At 37.7% G+C, this 22,234-nt stretch overlaps 1 protein-coding gene across 1 annotated transcript; it reads right to left on the reverse strand.

Moving 5' to 3' along the window:
- Positions 1-708: 708 nt before the first annotated feature.
- On the reverse strand, positions 709-10,746 carry AREG (amphiregulin). Its single transcript, XM_006094374.3, has 6 exons — positions 10,461-10,746; positions 9,177-9,407; positions 6,124-6,322; positions 5,046-5,201; positions 3,519-3,636; positions 709-958 (listed from the first exon to the last, which is right to left on the reverse strand). Exons 1-5 carry the CDS (start codon positions 10,519-10,521, stop codon positions 3,537-3,539), a joined length of 747 nt encoding a protein of 248 aa, XP_006094436.1. The 5' UTR covers positions 10,522-10,746; the 3' UTR covers positions 709-958; positions 3,519-3,536.
- Between the last annotated feature and the right edge of the window lie 11,488 nt (positions 10,747-22,234).

Consider the following 22,234-nt stretch of genomic DNA (forward strand, 5'->3'; position numbering starts at 1 on the left):
TTCTGTGTGATGATTGCTGGGATTATGCTTATTATTGGTTAATTTCCCCAAGATGCTCTCCACATATTTTAAAGATTGTTTTGTATGCAGGTAACTTAGTTGACCAGCCAGGAACCAGACTGTGAGTCATTCCATAACATTAATGTTCTTGAAAGACTACCACCACAAATACACATGTATTTGTTATAAAAGATGTAAGAAAATGTAGCAAGAGGAGGAAAGGGAGGTGTGGGTTTTAGACGCTTTATACATCCATGCCACGATGTTAGGGAAAGAGTTTCAAATCTAAGTACTTTCTAGTTCTCTTGAAATGCCACATTTGTAATATTCAATTTTATTCATGTCACCTTATTTATGGTGATGATGATGATGAGCAGTAGATTTTCTCTCTTTTATATTATCAGTGTCTATGCAGTGTCATATGTTCATTTTAGAGGCTTTTATAATTACCAGGACTTGGAATAAATTCTATGTGAAATAAGAAAGCCAGTTTGAGACATTAGTATTTGTGGGAGAACTAAGTGACTCCAGTTTATAATTTTCCCATGATAAATGCTTTCTAAGAAAAGGAATACGTTTTGAATATGAACATAAACCAGTAAATAAAAGGGAAGGAACTCCTTTTAAAACAATCACCTAAGTGTTATGAGAAAATACTCCAGAGTCTTACAATCTCAAAACCAACTCTCAATATTCAAACTCTCAATCTGTTTGATTAAAAAAGTTTATTGAGCTGTAAAATAAATACACTTCCATTAAATATTAAATAAATTATTTACAACCTGAAAAAATACTTTTTCTCTCCATGCATCTTTATATACAGACATAAGACTTGCATAAAAAGTGACAATTGAAAGTTTGAAACCATTAGAACAAGAACGTTCAGTTTTCTTATGATCCACTGAGAAGAGGAACCAACTCATCACTCCTGGTTGTGACTTGGCAGTGACTCCCATCCCTGTTCAAAAATAAAATAAGGTGTTAGAAACAAGCTCAGTTCCAGCACAGCTTTAAGAATATGTCCAAGAATCAGAATTTCTGTCAACTTGTATTTCTAGGATGTCTTAGGAAGAATGCTACAAGCGTTTCAGAGCTAGACTATCACACTGATTTGAATCCCTCTTTCACACCTCCTTTGGTTACATGCCTACTTAGGTAGAAGGCTGAATATGCTTAAACCTGTTCCATTACATTCTGCTTAATAAGAGGCAACAACAGTAACCAAATCTATGCAGTGGACATAGTTAAAAACAAAGGTTAAGTGGCTCAGTGTATTTATGTTATACAGTTAATTTAAGATAATTAGTAGCGAGAGCATAATAATAGTAGCTACCAGTTAATAGGCAGCCAGTGTGTGCCAGCACAGCATATTCCTTTACCTAAAATCATCTGGGACCTGCTTGGGAGGGAGAGGAGGATAAAGGGGGGATAAATAGTGATGGAAGGAGACAGGACTTGGGGTGGTAAACACGCAATACAATATACAGACGATGTATTATAGAACTGTACAACTGAAACCTATATAACTTTATTAACCAATGTCACCCTTAATAAATTCAATAAAAATAATAAAAAATTAAAAAAGAAATCTCAGTCGCACTAAGACACCAAAAATCCACCCTCATTCATGTTGGTAGTCTTAGCATCAGCACATTAAGCCCATACATTAATACGTTTTCATACAATAAGGACCTGAGTATAGCATTGGCATGGATAATTACCCATTTCCTGAATTTACTGAGTTAGTTATGTAATAGGCTTGCAACATACCAATGTTAAATGTGGTATTTTTCCAAGCAAGCATTTAGAGCAGGTGTGGGCAACTTTTTGACTTGAGGGCCACAATGGGTTCTTAAACTGGACTGGAGGGCCGGAACAAAAGCATGGATGGAGTGTTTGTGTGAACTAATATAAATTCAAAGTAAACATCATTACATAAAAGGGTACGGTCTTTTTTTTTTTTTTAGTTTTATTCATTTCAAACGGGCCGGATCCGGCCCGCGGGCCGTAGTTTGCCCACGGCTGATTTAGAGTGTTAATTTAAAATGGAAATGCTGATTTAGTCAATTTGGAATTTGGCTTAAAAATATGCATATTTAATAAGCATCTCAAGTCATTCTTAAACTCATCAAAGGGGAAAAAAATCAATGACTTAAGGATGGGACATCTTTCCTAAATGTCTGAGGAAACAGAGTGCCTTCTTCTGACTGATTTTAAGTGTGTCCTGGAGCTCCTTGCTCCCTCTTCCTCTAGAAGTTTGCTTCATTAGTGTTCACTTTGTTATTTATCAAATCTCCCTCTCCATACTTTCTTACCTTCTTCCTACCAACATGCTCAACTCATCTTCTTTACAAAAAAAATAAAAATAAAAACTGCAATATATAATCTAACCAAGTTCTCACAAATCTGCACCCCCTTCACCCTTCCTACTCTGTTCCTTTAAAAGGATATTCAACCTGCTGTCTCCACCTCACATTTGTAATGCAAGCACTCCGACTTTGGCTCTCCATCATGTGAGCTCAATCTACCATTTCAACCTACTCTCCCCCAACATGCATTTGAACTAGGCTATTTGTCACAAGTTTCCCAATGACCTAGTGCATCTCACAACATTAATCTTCCTATCCTTTCATAATTGCTTGTCCCAATCTCATCAGTCCTTTAAGGCTTACTCCAATGCCACCCGATATATCCATTCTCTCATGCTCTGTAAATGCATCCTACTGGATTCCTTCTACCCCTTCATTGGAAACTCCTCATATCCCATTGGTTTCTTTCTTTTTTAAAAAAATTAATTTATTGGGGTGACATCAGTTAAGAAGATTATATAGGTTTCAAGTGTACATTTCTATGATACATCATCTGTATATTGCATTGTGTACCCACCACCCAAAGTCAAGGCTTCTGTCACCATATAATTGATCTCCTTTACCTTTTACTCCCCCTCCACCTTCCTTCCCACTGGAAACCATCATACCATTGTGTGCGTCTATAAGTTTTTATTTTTCTCATTTGTTCATTTACTATTTTCAGTTTTATATCCCACATGAGTGAAATCATATGGTTCTTGGCTTTTTCTGTCTTACTTAGCTATCTTAGTATGATATTATATATATATATATATATATATATATATATATATATACTGAAATACTACTCAGCCATAAGAAAAGATGAAATAATGGTCCTTTGCAACAACATTGGTTCCTTTCTCATGACACACATTTTACTTCACCTAGTATTCTGTTTCCTTACCCAATTTTCTGTCTACTAAACATTAAGTTTGTTGAGAAGAGCATCTATGTTTCCCTCGTGCTTATATCCCTTATAATACTAAGGACAGAGCCCTTTCTCAATATTGAACTCTACCTCCTGTTTAAAGAATAACACTTTAATGTAGCCAATGTTCACAGTGTATCCATAATTAAGAACACTTACTTTCCTCATTTTTCTTAATAGATGCTATATTTTTTCAAAATTACATTATGTGATCTAATGATATCTTTTAAAATACAAACCTGTAATATCATCTTCATTTATGCTATGATGTGTGCATTTCCATTTCCATTTTCTTGTCGAAGTTTCTTTTGTTCTTCAGCTTCTCCTTCATATTCCCTGAAGTATCGCTTTCGAAGCCTTCAGAGAACAAAATATGCTACTGTCATCAAAGTTTTATTTATCATATATTAACTGGGGTTTTCAGGAGTACAGGGAATTCCTTTTTGTGCATCCTTTATAGACCATTATACATTATACCCTACACCATAAAGTTTTTTTCATGTTTTCCAAAGGATTATTAAATATTTCAACTTGAATAATTACAGGTTTAAATAATTACTTCAAAACATCTTTAATTGGCAACCTTTTTTTCTTTCTCTCCTATGTCAAATAATAATGGTTTGTCTGAGGGTATCTTTCCTAAACATATCTGCATATCTAGTTTGAGGTACTGACAGATCAACATCATTTCTAGGGTGTGCAAAACAAATTTAAACCACAGATCAAACTTTATGTGCACCATAAAACAGTGTTCTTTTTTTAAGTGCCATTTTATCATTATCTGATCCGCATTTAAAATAATAGTAAACAATGGCAGAGATAACCCCTTGTTTCCTGAATGGCAAGAGTGGTGGATCATGTACACAATCCAGTTGTTAAAGTAATTTACCAAGACCTAAAATTAGAATAATGAGTCTATTGCTTTTCCCAAGCTCCAGTAGCACATGAGTCATCATAGAGCCATTCACACCCTCCCCCAGCTTCCTTAATTCACTGCCTTCTGTTTGACAGACAATGCCATTTTCACATACCCACCAGTGTCTACAAGCCGGAACAGTCTAGTTCTAGCATTCATTGGTCATGAAGTGAAGTATCTGATCTGTCACTGTGAGCACAGAGAAGATATTGCAGGAGCGAAACAAGTAATAGAATTGTCCCTGCTTCCTACGCCATACCATACCTCCATATGGAGGAAATGTTGTGTGTTTTTAATAATTGAGTTCCCATATTGCATTTGACCATAACAAAATAGGCATAAGCTCTAAGTAAATTAGGATCATGCTATAAAATTCCTAATTTGGAATTTTGCATTCTAATAAAAGCAAAGACGTATCTTTTCTGGGCTCCTGTTTTGGAGCTCTCTGTGATTTTTAGTATCAAAGCAGTATCTCTGACAACCTACTTTGAACAAGGCCTTAGATTCTGGGAGGCTAGCTTAAGCTTAAGATACTCATAGTAGATACCAACACTCTGCAATTTGAAAGTAGTCATGAGTAGAAATATGACATGAAACAAAACCATCAATTTTCAAGTTCAAAAAATGTCTAGATTTTGTGGAAAAGGCCTTTACATATTAAGTTTCTGTGGTGGTCAAAGTAACATAAATTTGGACCATACTGTGATCTTTGTCAATGGAGTATAAAGATATGACCAAAGATCACATGCCACCAATAGAATAATTTATTTAAAATATGAGAGTATAATAAAAATATTGAAATTAACCTGGCATGATTTCATGAGAAATGTTTAAGTTATGCCATACTTACTGGATTATAATAATAGCAGCAACAACAGTGAAGGTCACAGCTGAGACAAAGGCAATTATGACTGCTAACGTAATTTTTGATAAGTCACCATCAACCATGCTCTGAGTCTTCATGGACTTTCCCCCACACCGTTCACCAAAGTAATCCTGATGACATCTGTAAACAACCCACATTTCAAAATTATAATCTCTGAAAACATTCTATATATTTTAGGCTTACTTTCCAGGTTATAGCCATTTAATTCTAATATTTAAAAAATAAAGCACACCTTATTTGTATTTCAAATTCTAAGACATACAATGCATTCAAGCCAAAGATCTGTTCATAAGAGAACAAGTTGAGATTAGTTTGGGTGTTATTCTAGGAAGACACACCTTTTCATTCTTTGTGCTCCTTTTATGACCAGCTGATGAGTTCAGTGATTTGTTATGCAGCTAAAACATTTCACTATCATTTCATGTACTAGCAGCTTTTGGGGGGAAGGAGGATAGATCAACATTATGTGAAAAGTATCTTTAGGTCATTTTTTACCAAGAGGTTATGTAAAACCTATATTGTAAAATGATGGTTTGTACCAGGGGTCAGTCAACTACAGCCCATGGGTCAAATCTGGCCATTTGTCAGGGTTTTTAAAGTGTACAAGCCAAAAATGTTTTTTACATTTTAATTGATTTTTAGAGTGAGGAATGGAGAGGGAGAGAAAGAGAAAGAGAGAGAGAAACATCAATGTGAAAGAGAAACATTGATTAGCCACCTCCTGCATGCCCTTACCAGGGATCTAGACTGCAACCAGGGCATGTACCCTGACCCAGAATCTGTCGACCTTTGGGTGCACAGGAGGATGCCCAACCAACAGAGCCACACCTCTCAGGGCTACCCAGTTACTTTTTAATTTGTTGTATAAGTACATACATAATCTTGACCCAGGAAGTCTAAAATATTTACTGCCTGGTTCTTTAAGAAAAGGTTTGCAGACTCTTGGTTTATACATTGGAAATATGAAAATGGTTTTCTGCAGCTGGAAGTTTCAGACATGGTGTTAGAAATACAGAATTCTACGTAATTTAGGAAAACTTACTTGCATGATACTCTTTTCAGATGCTCTATATATTTGCATTCTCCATGAATGCAGAAATTTTGAAATTTTGTATCACATGGATTTTTCTTTTTGTTCTTTCGATTTTTTCTATTTTTCTGTCCTTTTTTCTTTCTTTTGGGTTTGTCTGTAGTGTTTTCACTTTCTGTCTTGTTTTCCTTGGGTTTAACTACCTGTTCAACTAAAAAAAAAAAGATTTATTGACAAGAGTCTCTCTTCATTTTGAATATCATTTTGGAGACATGACAGAAAGAAATTTTAATAGTGAGAGCTCATGGGAATAACCAGCATATTTGTCTCATTATGTAACACAATTCATACACAATAATAGGGCAAAGAGAATACATGTATCGTGTGGCACTTATAAATCTGAACCCCTTTGTTATTTATTCACTTAGAAACATATTTTGAATTTATATGTATCATTATTATCATTATTGATGATATGGGTTACCTGTCCAAGAAAACCCATAAAATATTTTAAACAGCTTTCAAATTTCTAGTAAATACCAAGTTCTTGGTACTGGACATTAATTAAATTAAACTCAAATAACAGTGGAATGTATTGTTACCCAGATGATATAAAGGAGGACCCTGAAGTTGAGTGAAGATAAATAACTGGCCCTGGGACACGCGGCTTGCAAATGGCAGTGCTGGGACTTCACAGCCTGTCATTTCCCCGCTCCATCATGTTTTCTCTTGGAAAAGGTCAATGTCATTTAATGTCATAAAATGGGACATGCGCATATTTGTGGCTTTTATTTATCCATATGGGTCTAGTGCTCACTATCATAATTGGGAATTAGTGTGCATTGCCTGAGGGTGGGAAAACCTGAAGCTTATACATTAGAGATCATCCGTTTTCTCCAACTCCCACATTACAATGGACTATAATTAATCAATACCTTCCAGGGGGTTCATTTCTGTGGTCAATCAATTTGAAAAAATAAGAGTCTAGCCAAACCAGTTTGGCTCAGTGGATAGAGCGTCGGCCTGCGGACTGAAGGGTCCCAGGTTCGATTCCGGTCAAGGGCATGTACCTTGGTTGTGGGCACTTCCCCGGTGGGGAGTGTGCAGGAGGCAGCTGGTCAATGTTTCTCTCTCATCGATGTTGCTAACTCTCTATCCCTCTCCCTTTCTTTCTGTAAAAAACCAATAAAATATATTTTTTTTAAAAAGAGTCTAGATATATTTGTTCTTGATGCTTCAGAGACTCATCTTAACTCCCAGATCCACAGAAATGTTTTTTTCATTGTCATCGTTATGCAGGGTATAGTTTCCCTACATGTTAAATATAGAGAGAAGGAGTTTTAATGTTAGAGCTGTGCATTTTGTAGTATTAATCCCTGAATAGACTTATCTGACCAAATATTGAGCAAAGCTCAATGACAAGAGGCAATGATCATAATGTCAATGTCATAATCCCATTAGTCATAATGGTCCTACAGTGTCCACTAAATGGAAAACATTAGAAACATAGGGAAGGGTATCAAGATAGAACCTTGTGATTAAAGAAACAACAAATAAATATTATAAATATTTCAGCAGGTTATTACAACAACATTAAGAATAGTCAAAATGGGAGCTATGTTTAATAGGTAGCTATTCAATTTTTATACTGAAACTTTCCTCTGATATTAAAAAAGTGCCACAAGTTAGAATAAGTCCTCTTATAGGTACATTGTAAATGGCTATTATTGCATTTTACCAGACATATTACAAAGTTTAGACAGAGGCAAATAGTTGCTATTCTGAATAACCCCTTGGATTTAATAGCCTTTCAAAGGAGTTAAACCAACATTTTCACTCTTATCACACAATGTACTGCAATTTTAACCACTAGCCATTTTCACTACTAACAACTTGACCTTTTGAAATGTTAACAACTGGAAACATCTTTAAGAGAACAGTTTCTAGAATCTTAATGGTCTAATATAATTTCTCCAAAAGTAAGAATTATAAATGGACCTCTTCCCACCATACATCCAAGTACAAGTTCTGAAGCAAGGGAATAAAGTGGAGTGTTCACTAAAGCTTTTCCCACCTGTCACTTAAGCAGGTCACTGTCCCTATGGTATCACTGGTCCTCTCTCACCAGTTCTGGGATCCAGGCAGAGAGGGAGAAGTCCAGGAAGCTAATGTTAGTAGAGAAAGGGCCTCATGTCCTGCCTTCACAGTGGATGATACTAGGATATTCAGATCTGATTTACTGATGACCTTGTCTGCCCTCGAACTCGGAAGTAATATGAGGGTAATGAACAATCTTTACCTCCTACTTAGATACTCTCATTTTAAGTAAATGTTCTTTTCTAAAGCCAACAGACAAAGCGAAGAAAACTATGACTCACTATTATTGAGCAGACAAATGGGATTTGGAGTTAAATTGTGATTTTAGTGATGTAAAATCCATGCATATCTGTTCCTTAATATTTCCAGAAGATGCTATTATAATTACATATTATAATTACCTATTCAACATCTAGTGCTTAAGGCTGAAGTCCAATTGCTCCTTTTCCTCTGTTCCCTTGTGCTAGAATGTACTTCCTTTAGGGAAGAGTGGTGGTGGGAGAGGGAACAGAAGCTGAGATACAGAGGAGACAGAACTAGCAGGTGTCTATGTCTGTCTCTCAGAGTAGGGTGTGTGAGGCACAGTGGGAAAGAGCATAGGATCTGGAATCAGACAGATTGGAGTTCTCATTCTGGCTCATCTGCTTACTGGCTAATGGAACCTTGAGCAGAACACTGAACCTTTGCAAGCTTCAATGACCATATCTGTGAAACGATATTTCCTATTCATAGAGTTGTTGTGAAGATTGGACTTAATAGACATAAAACATTAGAGATCTTGACATATAGGATGTGCCCTCATATAGCTCTTTCCATCTCAGTTTGTGGGCTTACCTAGCAGGCTATACAACAGCCACACATACCATAAAGCCACTGGAAGATTCAGGGAGCGGCTTTTCTTTGGAATTCGCTTTGCTCATACAAGCACACACTGCATAGAATACATTTTCGCCTTATCCTCTACTCACCTCTGACTGAATCATCTACGATATAGCCAGATATTTGCCTCTCAATATCATACTCTTCTGCATAGTCATAGTCGCTCCCCGAGGACAGTTCACCATCAGAAGGCACCTCACTCACAAGGGAAATCTCACTTCTTGAGGTGACTTCAAATTCATCAGCACTGTAGTCCCCAGAAAAGGGCTCCCCTTTCCCAGAGGAGGTGTCATTGCCGGCCGATCCAGCAGCATAATGGGCTATGGGAGAAAGAACAAGGGAAGAAATGGTAAAGCAGAGTGCCTTTCTCGCCAGTCAGCCGCGCTCAGGAGAAATGTTTATCTTCTGATATCAAAGCAGTTATTGCATATGTGCGATTGCGATTGCGTCACTCATGAAAGCAACTCCACGTTTTGCCAACAAGCAAACTCAGCTGTTCCAATTACAGAGCTTCTTTCATCGAGGTTTTCTTTTCCACGGAGAGTCTACATTAATTTCCACATCAAAAAAAAAAAATACTGCCAAGTAGGCAAATTAATCTAACATACATAATTACTTAACAGGTATTGTCTAAATATTCCCATCTCTTCACATACCAAATGCATTGGTTGCTAGAATGCCGCCTGCCCCATGATACCTAGAACCCTAGACAGGTTCTCGATACAAGTATCAGATTTCCTTAACACGTGCTCACATTTTCAAAAGCCAATGTACATAAAATGTAAAAAGTAACATAAAAGGTAGTCAATAATGATTCTTCCTGTCAGTTTTATTATTGTTGTTCTTGATTGAGAAAAAAAAACAACAACCTGGGAACTAGGTAAGGTGCCCCAACTTTAGCCTTTAGACTTCAAGAAAACACTGGCGCTTTGAACTTCAACCTGGGACGATACGAGGTCCTCTAAGAAAGTGAAAACCAAATCGCTAGACAGAATTTAGACGAGACGCCTGGGTCCAGGGCTTAGAACTCTGAGATCTGCAGAGATCACGTCACCTCTCTGGACTTCGCCTGGTTTCTCTAATCTAAAGCGGAGGCTGCGGATCACAGGATCGCTCAGGTCTCCGGCTGAACTTAGAGTACAGGACGGGGTCTCCCGCACCCGCTTCCTGGCCTGGGACGGGGGACACCTGCTTGCTTTTCTCTCCCTCCCAGGGAGCAACCCCGGGGAGGAAGCTACTGTGAGTACCTCCCGCGGGAGAGTTGGGAGCCCAAAACGCATTTTTTTAGAGGAGCTGCCACAAAACTCCAGAGGCGAGCGCTTTTGCGGGCAGTGGGAGCAGCGCTGGGCGGATCGGAGCCGGGATGTCCTCACCTGAGCCCAGGATCAGCAGCGACAGCACCACCGGCGCCCGCGGCAGCAGCGGGGCTCTCATTGGTCCCTCGGCGCGGCGGCGTCGCGGTCTCTGGGGCAACCGGATCGGGAGCTGCGGCTGGAGGAGGAGGAGGAGGAGGTAGGAGACCAGGGGGAAACCGGGAGTGAGCGGCAGTGCTCGCCGGCCCGGCCGGGCTCGGGGCGCCGCACGCAGCGCGGGGAGCTCGCCTCGGGTTCTCCGGGATCCGACTCGGGTGCTGGCTCGACGTGTGCGAATTTACCGGAGGCGCGGCGCTCACCTGCGGCTTTATAGGGCGGGCGGGGACTCCGGCATCGCCCGTGACATGACGTCAAGGCCACCGCCGTGGGTGGAGGCGGCCGCCGCCCCAGAAGAGGTTACTACCCCAAAACCACACACGGATGGAGGCACCCCGCCTACCTCGAGCAGAGAAAGCCGCTGGGAGGAAATGGAAATTAAACCCCTAGCCGCAAACAGAAAGAACATCAGATTCAGATTTGAGGGCGGGAGTGGAGGCTGTGACCTAGTATCTGACAAAGTCCCAATTTTTCAAGCTCTCTGGAAAACCTCCGCGTATACTTCGGTTGGTTTTAATATTACAACAGGTAGGGATTCATTGGAACAGAAGATGTAAAAGCACTTTAAGACCGAGTGACTTAATGATAGCCCAGTGTCTTTAACAAGGATAAATGAAATTCAATAAATGACCAGAGAGCCCTCAACCAAGGGCCCTTTCCCACCCACCACTATGAAGTGGCCACAATTTCAACCACCTCCCTTCCCATTTCTTTAGGTGGTCCAGGGCGCTCATCAAAATTGATATTAACCATTTATTACCGACAAACTATACACTGGAAATATTAAACCGTCTCAACAACCTTGCTGGGTAAAGTATTATCTCCCTGTTTTACAAGGAGGACAAATGCCAGCTTTTCAAAGCCAGGAGGACTTTACACAGCAGGCCATGGCAGAAGCCAGATAAATTTAAATTCGCATTCAGCTGACTCTAAAATCTTTCTACTCTGATAAAGGAATATAGACTAAACTGATCTTTAAAAAGAGAGTTTCTGGAGAGAACAACACAGCACAAAGGAATAATCTCTATTGGTAGCATATTGGCATATGGATGAAGGGTGGTGCCCAAGACTATACCCAGAGCTGCTTAATTTGACTAACCATGATGTAGAAACAACCCCAGAACTGGATTTTCCTTGACTTGAGAGAAAAAAGCACTGTTCTAAGTGTTTCCATGTCCTGACGATGCATATCTCTTCCCCATCCTTGCAGTAAAGCAGGCTTTCTAGCAATGTGATCACAGAGCATGCGTCCTAATTCTGAGAAACTTTTCAAATGCTACTTTTTAATGGCATATCATACTGAGTAGGCTAAGTAATACATTTAGCAGAATATTGTCATGACTCATGCCTTCTCTCATATTCAACATTTACTGAGAGCATATTTTGTGAAATTCACTTGTTTTTTATGCGGGGGGGTTTGGGGGGGGGTTGGGGAAGGCAGTACAGAGGAAGATTAAATGATGACCAGCTCCCTGCTGTCCAGTGCAGTGCGCTGTGGGCCAACTAGAAGAGTAATCCTGTTACATCAGATGATAAGGATTCAGAGTGCAATGGGAAACAAGGATGCAGTTCACTTTTGCCCATGAGTATTAAGGGGAAGCTTTGTAGAAAGAGGGAGAGTACGCTCAGTAGTTTTCCCAGCAGAAAATTTAAATGGAAGGACTACCTGGTGACACGGTGTGACTGAGAATAGAAAATAAGACTAGAAAGATGGCACCACCCACCCGAGGGTAAAGCAGGGGCCTGCACTGTCATCCTTTTTGGCAGATGAGATTCAGAGCCTGCCCACAAATTTCAAAAGATGGTGGAGATTTTGTTTAGACTTCAGGCCATGAGCCTACACTTTTGCACCTTTCTGCTCTGCTAGATGTCCATTTCTTTTTAATTCTGTTCTTCCCCCTTTCTTGTGCTTTCTTCTTATGGAGGTCAAAGCAAGTTGTGCATATATGTCATCATATATGTTTTACTTTGAAGTGAAAGTTGGCTCTTCACATTACAATTGGAAATTTAGAGGCTGATAATTTACATTTGTGTGGAATATAACATAGCATCATAGGGCCACAATGGCTAGTGCTTAGTATAACCTTTAGATTCAATCCAATTGAATTTTCATATAGAAATTCTACCACATAATAAGTTGCTTCATATTTGAAAGACTCAGATTCTTCATCTGAAAATAGGAATAAAAATATCTATCTGCTGCTAAGCAGATCAAATGAGATAAGATACATAAACAAGTAGCATAGATCCTAGCATTTGGTGAGTACTCAGGAAATGGTAACTATTATTACTAACCATGATATTATGATAGTTATATTAATCACCTTAAAGAATTAAGAAACTCTTATAAATGGAGCTACTCACAGAGCAAGTGAAATAATCTCCTTCAGTATTTTCAAGCCATGCACTGTGTACCTACTTCACATTAAGACTAACCATTTTGAACATTTTATGTGCATCATAGGGTAACTTAGAGCATCATAATCGAATCACAATGGCATTACTGCTTGATGACTCGTGGCATTCTGGAATATATGCATGAGAAGGAAACCAACCCCATTTAAGTGTGAGATTCTTTACATTCTGCATATTAAGCTCAGACAAAGAGGAAAAATTTCAATAAATTAAGTAGAAAAGCAATTCTTCTTTATCCTGGTGAATTGATGGTTCCCTCACCTAGAATGAGGTAAAGGGCAGTCCTAAAGGCAAATGCTCCTAGCCAACCACTCATTTTGGTGCCTAGTGTCTGGATCCTGATAATATTTTATACATATAGTGGAAACAAACTCACTTTGACTATGCCAAAAGGTGTGCTACATAACCAAAGTATAAAGATGTGTTTGTTCATATAATTCATCATAAGTTTTCATGAATAGTGCCAGTGTCTGAGTATTAATTACATCATGATCCTTTTTATGAGTAAATACATGAACCCCCAAACTAAAATTAAGAAATTTTCTAATGTATAAGTAATGTTTCCTATATTATTAGTAAATGCTTTAGCTCTGTTTAGACGTCTATAATTTTCGACTTTTTCACCTTAGAATTTATCCATGCTAAAGAATATATGATTTATAGTTCCTTCATAAAGAGGTTTACATGAACTTGATTGTTGGGTACCTTGACATACTAGTAAAATAAAACTATTTGCTCTTTATAGCCTTAACATGATTGGCTTTTGCAGACCAAGGACTAAACAGATGGGGCTGGAGGTGGTGGATGGTTTGATAGGATGGAAACACACAAAAATGAATCGTCTGGGTAGTTCATTTACTCATCAAGTGTGTTTGGAGAACTAGATACTCTTCTAGACATTAGGTCCTTGTTTTTAAGGACCTTAAATTCTATTAAGGGGATACACATAATAAACAAGGCACAACACATAAAATAATTTTCAGTAGTAAGAAGTGCTGGAAAAGAAATAAAATATGAGCCCTAGCTGGTTTGGCTCAGTGGATAGAGCATTGGCCTGTGGACTGAAGGGTACCGGGTTCAATTCCCAGGGCACATGCCTGGGTTGCAGGCTCCATCCCCAGTAGGGGCTATGCAGGAGGTAGTAGATCAATGATTCTCTCTCATCATTGATGTTTCTATCTCTCTTCCCCTCTTCCCTCCTCTCTGAAATAAATAAAAATATAGTTTAAAAAGAAATAAAATATGAGATATAGAGAACTTGGGATGATGGTGAAAGTTAATAAAAATAAATACAAGATAGTTCCTACACTTAAGTAACTCCCAGGATAAACAGATGGCAGGACAAAACAGAGGATTTTCCTACTGAACAGTAATGACAGTGTGGAAGAGCAGAGATATATATAGACAGGAATGAAGGTAGAGATAGAGAAGAATGAGGGATGCTAAATAGACAGAAGCCTTGAATTGGGCTTCAACAATGTGGAGGAATTTAGAAGATTATGGAATTCCTTTCACTAATTGTTTCTCAAATATTTCTGTTAGCACGGCTAGACAAGAGCTCTCTTTAGCTTACTGAAGGAAGGCAAACTAATCGAATCACCTGAGAAACATTTCAAAATGTTCACTCTATTCTCACTGGATTCAGTAGGTTTGGTATGGGGTCCAGCTACATATATTTTTTAAACTTTCAAGAAAATTCTGATTGTACCTCTGATTAAAATTTTCTCCAGTAGGGGATGCAAAGATGAAAAAAGTCAAGGTATGTTCAGAGATATTATAAACTGGTGGGACTGTACATTCATATAGATGGAAGTTTTGTTGGAAATGTGAAATATGGAAAAATGAATTTCAGCAGGAAGCATGTGAGTTAGTGTGTTGCACACACTTATTTTACCTCTAAGAAACTCATGTTACAAATGGACTCAAATGCTATTTCTTTAAATAGGGAACTACTTTAGTGTACTAAAAAGATGTCTGGGGGCGGGAAAAGTCACTTTTTACTAAGTCCTTCAGGAACCAATTTGTTGCATAAATGGAATCAGAACTACACTGAATTAATATGGAGGCTCCCTAACTGTATTCTGCAGGAGAGACCAGGAAACAGGATGTCTGCAACCATCAGACACTAAAATAGGAAGCATGTCAAATTTTAGTATGCTATTAATTCTTCATAAATTTAGGATTTCAGGATAAGATTTGGCATTTTAATATTTCAGAAAAATTATATACTGAAGTTAGATGGTTGAAGTAGAATCCTATGAAAAGTTTTTACTACTTGTAGTAATTAAATAATTATATCCTTGATTTTTAAATTATGTCCAGGCAACCTTTTATATGCATTTAACCTTTCTTTAAAGCATTTCTACTTTCCTTATTGTTTTTGCATTTTATTTTACATTTCATCACTCCAGTTATCGCATATTCAAATATTGTATGATGACCACTTGCTGAGTTGCTGAACTTTTAAGTAACTCTTGTTACTTAAAAATGGATATCATATGCATTCCTCTAAGAATTATATGAGTTCTGTTATGAGTTTAATGTCTAAACATTCATGCATTTTTAGCCAAGCTAGGATTATATATAGATTTTGTTGTTTTTTTCCCCATGAGCACAACAGGCTTTTATTTCCAAGTTCAGTGACAGTAATAGTGTTTTAAATATCATTAGTGGAGAAATTACTAATTTTTTGTAGAGATCACTCCTGTACAGTCTGTCATATGCAGAGACAGGTTAAACCAGAAAGAAACTGTTAGGCCAGTAGGTCAATGCAATCCTTAACGCCATTTTGTAAGCTTCCCACCACTGGAGACTGAAAGATCAGGAAACACTCGCTGGACACCAGGAATCAGACCATATAAGGAATGGAAACTGTCCTGAAGGCACCTGAATGATCACACACCTGCATTCCATCCCCATCCCAAACCCACCAGTTCTGCCCCAAAACCCACTGATGACAAGTTTCCCACCAATGACGGCATGTAAGGACGAAACTTCGGCTCCTGGGTGCTGCCATCATTGACCCAATGTCCCCTTGGCTGGGTGCGCTGCAGCCCTTCCCTTTGGGTATCCCTTCCCCTAGTCTATCTAATAAAGAGGTAATATGCAAATTGACCATCACTCCAACACACAAGATGGACACCCCCATGTGGTCAAAGATGGCCACCCCTATGTGGCCACAAGATGGCCCGCAGAGGAGGGCAGTTAGGGCCACCAGGCCTGCAGGGGAGGGTAGTTGGGGGTGACTGGGCAAGCAGAGGAGGGCAGTTGGGGACGACTGGGCCTGTAGGAGAGGGCAAGTGGGGATGACTGGGCTTGCAGGAGAGGGCAGTTGGGGACAACCAGGCCTGCAGGGGAGGGCAGTTGGGGGTGACCGGGCATACAGGGGAGGACAGTTGGAGGCGATCGGGCCTACAGGGGAGGGCAGTTGGGGGTTATCGGGCCAGCAGGGGAGCAGTTAGGCGTCGATCAGGCTGGCAGGAAAGTGGTTAGGGGGTGATCAGGCTGGCAGGCAGAAGCAGTTAGGGGCAATCAGGCAGGCAGGCAGGCGAGCAGTAGGAAGCCAGCAGTCCTGGATTGTGAGAGGGGTCCCAGATTGAAGAGGGTGCAGGCTGGGCTGAGGGACACCCCCTCCCTTCAGTGCACGAATTTCATGCACCAGTCCTCTAGTCTCTAAATAAATTCAATGTTTCTTTAACCACTGTTTGAGGTGGCTATTTAGCCTACCCATGCACACCATCCACTTTAACCTTTCAGAAACTAGTCTTTATATGTCATATACTTCCCAAACCTTCCTGAATGTATGAGCTGAAATTTCATGGCCAGAATAAGGGAAAGTATTTGTTAGTTAATATGGAAAAAAAATAGACACATGTAGATCTCATAAAGAATTGAAAATATAGTTATAAATTTTATAAACATTGTATGTCTCTCAGCATTCTTCCTAAAATGCATAGATTAGTCTTAATCTTGGATTTATTTGCTCCCAAATGAATTGGCCATTTGCATAATATGTAATTTCACTCTTAGATAATTTTCCTTCCACTGGAATCCCAAAACTCATTAATTTTGGTCACTTCTCAAGAAAAATATTTTTAAAATTTATTTTTCAATTATAGTTGACATACTTCAATATGGTGAGCAACATAGGGATTAGACATTTATATATCTTATAAAGTGATAACCCCAAAAAGTAAAATTACACCTTTGGAAAAGTCAAGCAGCTTGCATTTTTACAAGTTCTTTTACTGCCAGAGAGAAGACTATAACAACTTGTACAAATTCTGTGTTAAATTTTGTGTTTCTAAATCTGCCTAAGTCAATGAATTGAATATATGTCTATACTAATTTATAAAATATGCTTTATTTTTATTTTCCTTACAGTGATATTGCAATCTGTACAAAATGACTAGTTTCAACAGGATTTTCCTGGGAAAAACTGAAAGTGTATCTCTATTTCTACTCATATATTTGGGATGTACCACAGACACACACACAGAAGTAAGAAAAAATAGTATAAGAACAAGTCTACATTTTTAAAGAATCCATTATTTTTAAGATTAGAACAATAAAAAAGAGAAAAAGTATATAGATGTGCATTTATTAACATTCTACAAATATGTTACCTATTACGTAAACATTTTTAAAAACTGCATATAGTATGAAACTTTTAATAATATATTTGCAAATATTTATTTACATGTATAAATATGCATATACATATTTACAAGCACAGAAACATTTTGATAGCATATATAAAAATGTTGATAATGTTTACCTTTGGTTGAGGATCTCTGTACAAAGATCGTGTGTTACATCTATTTTTTTTTTTTTAGTTAAAAATCCAATCTAGGAAAAAAGATGATTTCTCAAGCAAACTGATGACATCATTTTTTAATGTTTGAATTTTTTTATTTTAATTAAACTAGAGTTAATAGTTTTAGGTGTACAACATAGTTAACATTTACATATCTAACAAAGTGGTCACTGGGAAGTCTAGTAATCTTCTGACACTCTTCTGACACTACACAAGGATATTTATGATGTTATTGACTAAAATTTCCTAAGCTATACATTACATCTTCATGACTTACTGATTTGTATCTTTTATTTCCTTTTACCTTTTTTTGCTCTTCACTCTACTCCCTTCCCCTCTGGCAATCATCAATTTATTCTCTATGACTATGAATATGTTTTTGTTTTGTTTTAACTTTTTGTTTTGGTTTTCAGATTCCACATATAAATGAAATCATACAATATTTGTCTTTTTCTGTCTGACTTATTCACTTAACATAAAACCCTCTAGATCCATTAGTTGTTGCTAATGACAAGGTTTCATTCTTTATGGATGAGAAATATTCCATTGTATATATGTGCCACATCTTCTGTTGATATGATGTTATTGCCTAAATTTCAAATTCATCTTGCTTCAAGATTGTGGTTATTGAAAATAACATTGGAATGAACATAGGGGTGTATATATTTTCAAATTAGTGTTTTTAGATTCTCATATACCTGGATGTGTGGGTCATATGGCATATGGTAGTTCTATTTTTAATTTTTTGAGGAAACTCCATACTGTTTTCTTTAGTGTCCGCACCAATTTGAAAGCCCACCAACAGTGCACAAGGATTCTTTTTTATGCTTCTTATAATCAAGTACATCTATTTTGCCAATGAGGATGTCAATTTTAAAAGAAAATGATGACTTAAGTTGTCTGCTTTTCCAGACCCTTTTGTACTCTTGTACAATTTCCCTCACATCTGTGCTTGCCTTTGCCATGTGGTGTAGTGAGGAATAGAGTGAGGTGATTAAGGCTGTAGCATCTGAGATGCTGTGAAACTACTGGATTTTCATACAGCTCTTCCCCTTACCAACCAGAGTAAATTATTAAATGTTTTGTGGCTCTAGTTTTCTCATCTTTAGAAAAAAAGATGATAATAACAGTATCTAAGTCAGGGGATCCTGGTGAGGTGTAAATGTGATAATGCATACAACACTTAGAACAATATTTGATTTCATAATTATTCAAAACTAGAGGCCCTGTACACAGATTTGGGCACCAGTGGGGTTCCTCAGCCTGGCCTGCGAGATTGGGGTGAAACCAGCTCTCCAATATCTCCCAAGGGGTCCCAGGTTGTGAGAGGGTGCAGGCCAGGCCAAGGGACCCCTCCAGTGCATGAATGGGTGGAACTGTGGGAGGGCTCCAGGGCATGTCTGGCCTGTCTCGTTCAGTCCCCATCTGCAGGACCCCAGCAGCAAGCTAACCTACCAGTCATATGGTCTGTCCCCTGGTGGTCAGTGCATATCACAGTGAGCGGTTGAACAGCCTTAGCATATCATTAGCACGTTACACTTTGATTGGTTGACTGGACAACCGGACACTTAGCATATTAAGCTTTTATTATATAGGATATTTCTATTATTAATATTGAGAGCAATGAAGAGAGTACTAAGGATGCCAATGGAAAATTTTCCAATGAATATTTATGGCCAGGGAGGAGTAAAATTCTTTTAACTGATTTCCTAACTTGAGAACCTCTGTTTACTGTGACACATAGTCTGTAAGAATTCAAAACTTTTTAGAATGATGAAAACCACAGAATGAGACCTGTTATCTAGGTCTTGTTTCAAATAGCTTGTACTGCTGATTCAAGAGATAAGACATTTCCAGAGCATTGCTTGTTCTTAAACATCTAAACCATTAAATTTTTTCCTTTTCTCACTTTACCTTAGCTGTGTAATATTTTCTTATCTTGTGATGTCATTGTACCAAAATTTCCTATAGAATCAGGCCATTTTTGCCGTAAATACGTTGCTTGTTAAATTTCATTTCACTACAAACTAACCCAACTGACAAAAAGTAAAAGGGAAAGCTATTTTTTTAGTACTAACTACCATATCAATAATTTTGTCATAGATTCTACTCAACATTCAGTCTTACTCTTTCCTTAATAACAGAACCTTGATATTATTCAGACTGGAAATATACCCAAATAAAATATAGCATTCTCAGGGTTCCTCAAAGATATTCCTGACCATGTGTCTAAGTTTTGCCAGTGAGGTCCAGTGAATTTAAACAGATGTGATGTGTAGAATTTCCTGGGTGTCTTTCTGAAGGGAGCTGATGAAGGTGGGGACCACACTGATACTGTGCTTCTCCCTTTACTCCTTTCCAGGTGCCTGAAATATGGACCCTTGGCTGCTTCTGTAGAAATCACACTGGGCCTAACCCTGTGCTAGAATGGTGGAAGAGAAAGACAGGAAGAGCCCGAATCTCTGTACACCAGCCCTGTGCTCTTTACATTCAGACTTCTTTTACATGTGAGAGAAAAACTTCTATCTTGTTTAAGTCAGTGTTGTTTTAGGTTTTCTGATATAAATCATTTAGCTGAGCCCAGCACTGAATGATTTGGTAATCAGACACTAGGTTGTATTCATTACACTATTCCTTTCTATGTCAATGTCCTCCAGCCAAAACACCACCAGGAACACAGCTGACACGTTGCACTGAGGAAGAAATCACACTCTAGGGAACTATGAATATCTCAGTGTAGTGTTAGAAAGGACACAGGGGATTTGGGCTTGTGTTAGGTGATTTAGGTGAGGGTTGAAGGAACAACGTTTTGGATTGGATGCTATCAGGAATCAGGCAGAATTCAATGAGTATCTTAATAAATCTTCTAAAACAGGAGAGAGGCTAAAGCCATAATTGTTAAAGAATTAGCAGTCACCATAATAGTTGGTATAGGAAGGTATTTAGTCACAGTTGTACCTTGGACAATGCTCATGTTTTGTCTGTGTTCAGACATGATTGTAAAATGGATTTTTGCCATAATCCATCATGGCCATGCAGTGGTCTTATTCAATGTGTATGTTTTGGGAAATTATGTTCAACAGGGGAACACCAAGGCCAAGGTACTAGACCAGCTCCTGGATGCCAGGGACTGCCTTTTCTTTCTCACCTACAGCAATGCTTGGTGCAGGGTAGGGGCTCATTTAATGTTGGTTGAATGAATGGAACAAATTAACAAGTGTTTATCAAAAACATACAGTTACTATGCTTATTTCACAGAAATTATTTTAGTTATTTGTATTTAGATATTTAAGAACAATGAACACATATATATTCCATATTTAATGTTAATATATTATATATGATATTCATATATTGCATACATATACGTATATAAACTAGCCTTATATCATTTGAATGAACTTATACTATTTTAAATGATTTTTTTAAATAAGAAAATTGTGTGGTGATTAGATTAAAATTATTTCCAAAGTTCAGCGAGATATTTAAAAAGCTACTGAGAATGATAATTAACTATATTCAAAATGGATAATTTGTAAGAATAGGGGCAGGAATTTTATTCTCTTCATCTGTTCATCGCCCTTAATTCAATTTTATATACATTGGAGGATCTTAGTAAATAATAGTATTTATCATTGTATATAGAGGTCCTGAAAAATCCATTAAGTGTTTTTTTATACTTAAAAAAATACTCATAATTTATTGTTAACTCTGAAACTATTAGTTTGGGTTTCCATTTCCTTTATAGTAAGAAAAGCCTCTGATTGAAAAGAGTATCTTCAAGCTGTAAAAATTATCATATAATTTAGATGGCATTTATTAGGAGTTTAGGTTCTAAATACTTTATAGATATTACCTCACTTGATCTTTATAGAACTGTATAGAATTGTTACCAACCCAAAGTAACAGATGAGACAATTCACTTGCTAGAGGTCACACATTTATTTGATAGAAGTGGGATCCAAACCTAGGTTTCTATGATCCCAAGTTCAGGCATTAGTCACTATTACATATAATGTCTAGTATAGTTCTAGATATATAGTAGGTGCTCAAAATTTCTTTTAAATGGAACTTGCATGGTAAACTGAAATACTAATAATTCCATAGTGTAAAACAAGCATGTCAAACTCAAAGGCTAACAAGAGACAAATAAACAAGGTTTAAGTTTCTGTGGGCCACAAAAAACCAAAAACTTCAATTTTCATAGAAACGTAGGTTTATTTCAATAGAGACATGCTGAATACAAAGGGCTGAAATAAACGAGTAATCATTAACATAAAATAATAGAACATTTTAATAAAACTTAATTTTTTTGAACATTAACTTACCAGACACTGAATAACTGCACAAATTAATAAGCGTAACGCAAATAAACCTATTTCTCTTGTTTTCCGAAAGCGAAATATTTCCTGTTGTGCACACCAAACAAGTCAGTCCAAGACTAATG

This window comes from Myotis lucifugus, unplaced genomic scaffold (genome assembly GCF_000147115.1).
Source record: "Myotis lucifugus unplaced genomic scaffold, Myoluc2.0 scaffold_136, whole genome shotgun sequence".
NCBI lineage: Eukaryota > Metazoa > Chordata > Mammalia > Chiroptera > Vespertilionidae > Myotis > Myotis lucifugus.

Excerpts from the sequence above, each read along its gene's own strand:
- AREG (XM_006094374.3), bottom strand. The coding sequence starts at position 10,521 with ATGAGAGCCCCGCTGCTGCCGCGGGCGCCGGTGGTGCTGTCGCTGCTG. Across the intron at positions 9,408-10,460 it reads GCTGCTGATCCTGGGCTCAG|CCCATTATGCTGCTGGATCG; the intron begins GTGAGGACATCC and ends TTTCTCCCATAG. Across the intron at positions 6,323-9,176 it reads CGTAGATGATTCAGTCAGAG|TTGAACAGGTAGTTAAACCC; the intron begins GTGAGTAGAGGA and ends TTTTTTTTTTAG.